Below are 6,085 nucleotides of genomic sequence, written 5' to 3'. Positions count from 1 at the left end.
CCTCTCATAGATCTGCTCCTTTCAGCTCTGCTTTCCACCTCTCACACCCTTCTCAACCTATTCTTCTTCAGGAACCATGTCTTACAAATCCACTGTGAAGACCCAAAGCATCAGCCGTAAAGGCTTCAGTGCCGGCTCAGCCAGAGTCCCTGGGGTGTGCCGCTCTGGCTTCAGCAGCGTGTCCCTGTCCCGCTCCAGGGGCAGTGGTGGCCTCGCTGGAGTGTGTGGAGGAGCTGGCTTTGGCAGCCGCAGCCTCTATGGCCTGGGGGGCTCCAAGAGGATCTCCATCGCAGGGGGCAGCTGTGCCATCGGTGGTGGATATGGCGGCAGAATTGGAGTTGGCTATGGCTTCGGAGGTGGAGTCGGGAGTGGATTTGGTTTTGGTGCTGGGGCTGGTAGTGGCTTTGGGCTCGGTGGTGGAGCTGGCTTCGGAGGTGGCTTCGGTGGTCCTGGCTTCCCTGTGTGCCCCCCTGGAGGCATCCAAGAGGTCACTGTCAACCAGAGTCTCCTGACTCCCCTCAACCTGCAAATCGACCCCACCATCCAGCGGGTGAGGACTGAGGAGCGGGAGCAGATCAAGACCCTCAACAACAAGTTTGCCTCCTTCATCGACAAGGTGAGCTGGGAGCATCTGCCCCAATGGGGATTGCAGAGTGCCCAAGAGAGACCCAACCAATGTCTTACCAGAGGGAGCCTTAGGATTTTCAAGAGAGAGGGGACTCAAGCTAGCTCTCCACTGGGATGCAGGGCAGGACCACATCATGTGGACCACAGGCAGAAGGTGATGGTAACCATTTACAATTACTGATCTCTTAAATGTCTTCCATAATTGTGAGGGAAGCATTCACAATTCTTGATAACCCTGAAGCAAAGAAATGAAATGAAAGAATGGAATGAGTTAGCTTGATCTGTTGAACAGTATAAGAAATAAAAAAGGGAATTACAGTGGGAAAATGTACTTCAGCCTTAGTTGAGCTGGTGGGTGTAGGGGCAGAAGGAAAGAAAATTTAAAAAAAATAGAAATTCCAGGGGAAAAAAGACTCAAAAATATGTGAATATCCATAGAAATACTCAACTTGTAGAACCAGATCATAAGCACTAAGATAGTTTATTTTAGAGGGACTCATACTCTAAATAGGAAACAGGATTAAATCCAATTATTAATAGGATTGGAATTTAATCATTAGATTATAGATATTTTAACATCTCTTTAACTGAAATATGCTCTTTAAAAACCTCTGTGCAATATATGAGAGAAATATGAGTTTTAAATTACATTTGTGATTGTGCTTATCAAAAGGAAGAACAGAAAGGTGAAAAGTCACTGACAGACGTCTCTGGAATAGAGAGGGAGGGAACATCTGACAGCTCACTGGGGAAACTCAGCCATGAGACCTGTGTGGTGTGAAGCTAAAAAGTCAGGGGAGCAGAACTGTCAGCCTCTGTACAGGCTCTGGAGCAGCCTAGCACCACCGGGACCACCAGATCAGCCTGGGGACTTGTCAACTCACAGATAACTGTCTTGTCTTCCTGCAGGTCCGATTCCTGGAGCAGCAGAACAAGGTCCTGGACACCAAGTGGACCCTGCTGCAGGAGCAGGGCACCAAGACCGTGAGGCAGAACCTGGAGCCTTTGTTCGAGCAGTATATCAACAACCTCAGGAGACAGCTGGATAGTATCCTTGGGGAGAGAGGCCGCCTGGACTCGGAGCTCAGGGGGATGCAGGACACGGTGGAGGACTTCAAGAACAAGTGAGTGACAGGAGACAGAAACGCTCAGTTTCCTGAAGCCCACATTTCAAGCTAATTATATGATCAGGTTCAAATGAGGGCATGATCTTAGTAAAACATGTCCATGAAAATGAAACCACAATTCTTACCTAAACACAAACTCTGGAAAACATAAGGGCCATGCAGGTAGATGGGGAGAGTAATGGGGTAAATAATATAGTGACCACAAAATTCACCTTTGAAGCTTACTGGCAGGAAAGTCCCATTTGCATATATCCATTCTGGGAAGTTGAAATTCCAAGCTGCTTTTTCTTCATCTTCACCCCTGACTCAATTAGATTTTATCCTTTCTAATTCCAGATATGAAGATGAAATCAACAAGCGCACAGTAGCAGAGAATGAATTTGTGAATCTGAAGAAGGTGAGATGAGTCAGATCAGGGGTTCTGGTTTCTTTGCTGAAGGGGAAGACTGAGAAAAGTGTGTCAGGGAGACTAAAAGAGGAGCAGACTGGGCAGGAGGGCTCATCTGATCTCAGCCTGTTGGCTTCTTCCCTAGGATGTAGATGCTGCTTACATGAACAAGGTTGAACTACAGGCCAAGGTAGACGCTCTCACAGATGAGATCAACTTCCTAAGAACCTTCTATGACGCAGTAAGCATCTTTTCACATTCTGCTTTATTGATTACACTGAGATTTGCAAAGGGTGGAAAATCTCTGGCTGGGTATACCTCCCTAAACATCATGACCAAAGATGATCGGATGATCTCTTGTTCTGCAGGAACTGGCTCAGATGCAAACCCACATCTCAGACACTTCTGTGGTCCTCTCCATGGACAACAACCGCAACCTGGACCTGGACAGCATCATCGCTGAAGTCAAAGCCCAATATGAGGAGATCGCTCAGAGGAGCCGGGCTGAGGCTGAGTCCTGGTACCAGTCCAAGGTGAGTGGTGAGGTGGCAGCTGATGAATCCCTGTGCCTCCTCTGTGAACATCAATGAGGCTGTAGACTTCAGTGGGGAAACTACAACTAAGAAGTGGGGGCCTCTCAGGGTAGACCTTTTGGGTAATTATGCCCGAGTCTCGTAGGTCAAAGACCCAAATGTAGGACAAAAGCTACTGTAGATAAAGGCAGAGTGATCTTTGCTTTAGATTTACCCTGATGCTGGTTCTCAGCAACAGTACAGAACATTGCTTGTCCTGAAGAGAACCAGTCAGTCAGTGGTACTACCAAGGATAGTATGTGATGGGTACACAGTGTCAATGACCTAGTAACACCAATTTTCATACAATGTCTTGTGGAGAAACCATTAGTTTTGATTTGAGAAAACCTTGATTAGTGTCCCGTGAAGCCCATGGACAGCCCCCTCGTCTCCCTCTGGTTTACAGTACGAGGAGCTGCAGGTGACGGCGGGCAGACACGGGGATGACTTGCGCAACACGAAGCAGGAGATCTCTGAGATCAACCGCGTGATCCAGAGGCTGAGATCTGAGATTGACCACGTCAAGAAGCAGGTATGGAGGGGTCCACAGAGCAGAAAAGCATAGTTTCCTTCCTATACCATCAGGTATCATCAACCATCATGTGGGAAATTTCTGGGCATCATGAGGGAAAAACAAGAAGAGCTCCCTCAGGTTAGAGATACGGAGCCCAGCTTACAAGCAGGAAACAAACTCAGGACAGACCAATTCCCACTGGTCAATGGGACAAAGATACAGTCTAGAGGCATTAAAATGAGATCCTGAAAGGGGAATGATTGATTTGGGAATACAAGACACATGTAGGCAAGGAAATTTTCAGGTCAGAAAGTGTGAAGAAGACTGCTGCAAATATGCTCAGATTCAACATGAAAAAGAAGCTGAGAAAAGGCACAGGACAAATGAGGGTTATCCAAGACTGTAAAGTGGAAGGAAGGCAAGGTCTCAAGAGTTTGAGATGAAATCGTCTTCTCAGTGAGAATGTTTGTGGTTTTGTACAAGTTATTATACATCCAAATAAACTTACCTAAACTGTCAACATTCAAAACAGAGCAGTAGTTCCATTTCTTTCCATGTCCTCTGGCTTTATTCTGCTGTGGCATCTCCCAACCCCATCCTCACTGATATGGTTAACACAGAGGGAAATAGGTTTTTATTAGGGACACTGAGACTAGTTAAGGTTTGTAGTTTGAAGAAAGATTGGACAACGAATCAAACCTCCTTTTCCACGAGATCTGGGCTCTAGAGCTCTTCCTCACTGGGAAAGTAGAACTATGTTTCCTCTCCCCTGGAGTCCAGATTCAGGTTCCTCTGCTCTCCTCTCCTCTAGTGTGCCAGCCTGCAATCTGCCATCGCTGACGCCGAGCAGCGTGGGGAGCTGGCCCTCAAGGATGCCAGGAGCAAGCTGGCTGACCTGGAGGACGCCCTGCAGAAGGCCAAGCAGGACATGGCCCGGCTCCTGAAGGAGTACCAGGAGCTCATGAATGTCAAGCTGGCCCTGGACGTGGAGATTGCCACCTACAGAAAGCTGCTGGAAGGCGAGGAGTGCAGGTGAGTAACTCACACAGCCTCCGCAATCATCTGGCTCCATCTCCAAGAAGTCCTGCCAATGAGCCCAAGTGGAAGGCGCTCTAGCAGTGGTCATAGTGCTACTCCCAGGACAGCACTGAGAAGGCAGGGTCCAGGGGACTCTCCTCACACGGAGGTTTCCCATGCGGAGCCAGCTGTGGCTCTGGGTCTCATCGTGGCTGTGTCTTCTCTCTCCTAGGCTGAGTGGGGAAGGCGTTGGACAAGTCAACATCTGTAAGTACCTTCACCTGCCCCCATCCCATGCCCTTGTGTCCCTTTGACTGGATGCTGTGTGGCAGAGTGAGCTCACCATCTTGTCCTGACCTTGTCCCTTTGCCTCCACAGCCGTGGTCCAGTCCACTGTCTCTGGTGGCTATGGTGGTGCCAGCGGTCTCGGCAGTGGCTTAGGCGTGAGTGGAGGAAGTGGCTACTCCTACAGCAGCGGTCACAGCCTTGGAGGTGGCTTCAGTTCTGGCAGTGGCAGAGCCATAGGGTGTGGCTTCGGCTCCTCTGGGGGCAGCAGTTCCACCATCAAATACACCACCACCACCTCCTCCTCCAGCAGGAAGGGCTACAAGCACTGAAGTCCTGTCATGGGCTCAAGCTCCCACAATGTCTCAGGCTCCCTCTCCAGCTTCACCGCCCTCTCCTCCAATTATTTCCTCTCTTCTGCTCCCTTCTTCTCTTACTCCTTGAGTTAGAACTGAAGTTACTTAGTGCCCTTATCTTCTCTCTCCCAAAACCTGTTACCCATGAGGTTCCCTTGTTCAGCATTGGAAGGTCACCTCTTGAGTCCTACTCCATAACAGGGCAATCCCACTTGCTTTCCACTGGCCCAGGAGATCCCATCTCAGAGGTGTTATGTTCCTCCCTTGCAGTGATTACTAAAGTACAAGTGACTGGTTCTTTGATGTACAGGGTTTGTATCCCTGTGGTGCTTCCTCTGCTCTTTTCTCTTTTAGCAACTTGTATTGCTAAATAAAGCAGATTTATAATATAATGTGTGGTTTCGTATAGCCTTTCTTTGTCACCAGTGGTTCTTGAGGTTTTCATCTGATAAATGCCTTCTTGGGAATGAAGCATATGCCCAGTCCCCATGTGCTTCACTCTCCTTGTTTAGATAAATTCAAGAAACAGCAGTTTAGCATCCTGATGCTCAGCAGTCCTCCCATAACACTTTGGCATGCGGAGTGGAAAGGATCTGGTTCCATCATCATAGTAAAGTCTGGTTTTACTGCTTGGATCAGGTCTCAGCAGTTTAGTTTCTCTGACTTGTCTTCGTGATTCTACCTCCTTCTGCACCTGTTGTCGTTCATCAACCTCAGAGAATCATATTACAGTTTAATTAGATCAGAAGAACACTGACTAGAGGGTAAGATGTTTGATATATTCTAAAATGCCTCATGACCAAGAAACTGTGCCTGACAACATGTATCAGGAGTAATTCAAATGCCCACATTCCTCAATTGAAAGTATGCTTCTAGCAGTGTATCCTGAGGAAACAGTACAAATACAAGAACTTGTACTTCTGGGATATGAATCCCAATAAACTTTCTACCAGGAAATATTGGAAACACTGGTTAATTTCAGGATCCACAGACTCAGAAACAAAATGCAAGTGCCAATTTTTTGAAGGGTGGAGACAAAATAGGAATGGGAAGGCCTTTTTCCTCACCCCAAAAGCCTCTCACAGAGACTCAAAGAAGTCGAGTCTTTGCTGCTCCAAAGACATGGTCTTGAAACCTCTCTCAGCTGTGTCTTGGCTTCCTTTGACTGCTATGAATGGGAAAGGAAATGTCAGGATACA

General features: G+C 47.8%; 1 protein-coding gene across 1 annotated transcript; it reads left to right on the top strand.

Annotated features, from left to right (window-relative positions):
• LOC113893175 (keratin, type II cytoskeletal 6A-like) lies at positions 1-5,279 on the top strand. Its single transcript, XM_027542952.1, has 9 exons — positions 1-616; positions 1,537-1,751; positions 2,091-2,151; positions 2,288-2,383; positions 2,511-2,675; positions 3,121-3,246; positions 4,040-4,260; positions 4,478-4,512; positions 4,624-5,279. Exons 1-9 carry the CDS (start codon positions 77-79, stop codon positions 4,860-4,862), a joined length of 1,698 nt encoding a protein of 565 aa, XP_027398753.1. The 5' UTR covers positions 1-76; the 3' UTR covers positions 4,863-5,279.
• The last annotated feature ends 806 nt before the right edge of the window (positions 5,280-6,085 follow it).

Source organism: Bos indicus x Bos taurus, chromosome 5, assembly GCF_003369695.1.
Source record: "Bos indicus x Bos taurus breed Angus x Brahman F1 hybrid chromosome 5, Bos_hybrid_MaternalHap_v2.0, whole genome shotgun sequence".
NCBI classification, from domain to species: Eukaryota; Metazoa; Chordata; class Mammalia; order Artiodactyla; family Bovidae; genus Bos; species Bos indicus x Bos taurus.
This window is presented reverse-complemented; position numbering and strand designations above follow the sequence as displayed.

Bases quoted from the DNA above. Each gene is read 5' to 3' on its own strand.
- LOC113893175 (XM_027542952.1), top strand. From the start codon at position 77: ATGTCTTACAAATCCACTGTGAAGACCCAAAGCATCAGCCGTAAAGGC. The intron at 617-1,536 runs GTGAGCTGGGAG...GTCTTCCTGCAG, and splicing joins TTGCCTCCTTCATCGACAAG to GTCCGATTCCTGGAGCAGCA. The intron at 2,384-2,510 runs GTAAGCATCTTT...CTTGTTCTGCAG, and splicing joins TAAGAACCTTCTATGACGCA to GAACTGGCTCAGATGCAAAC.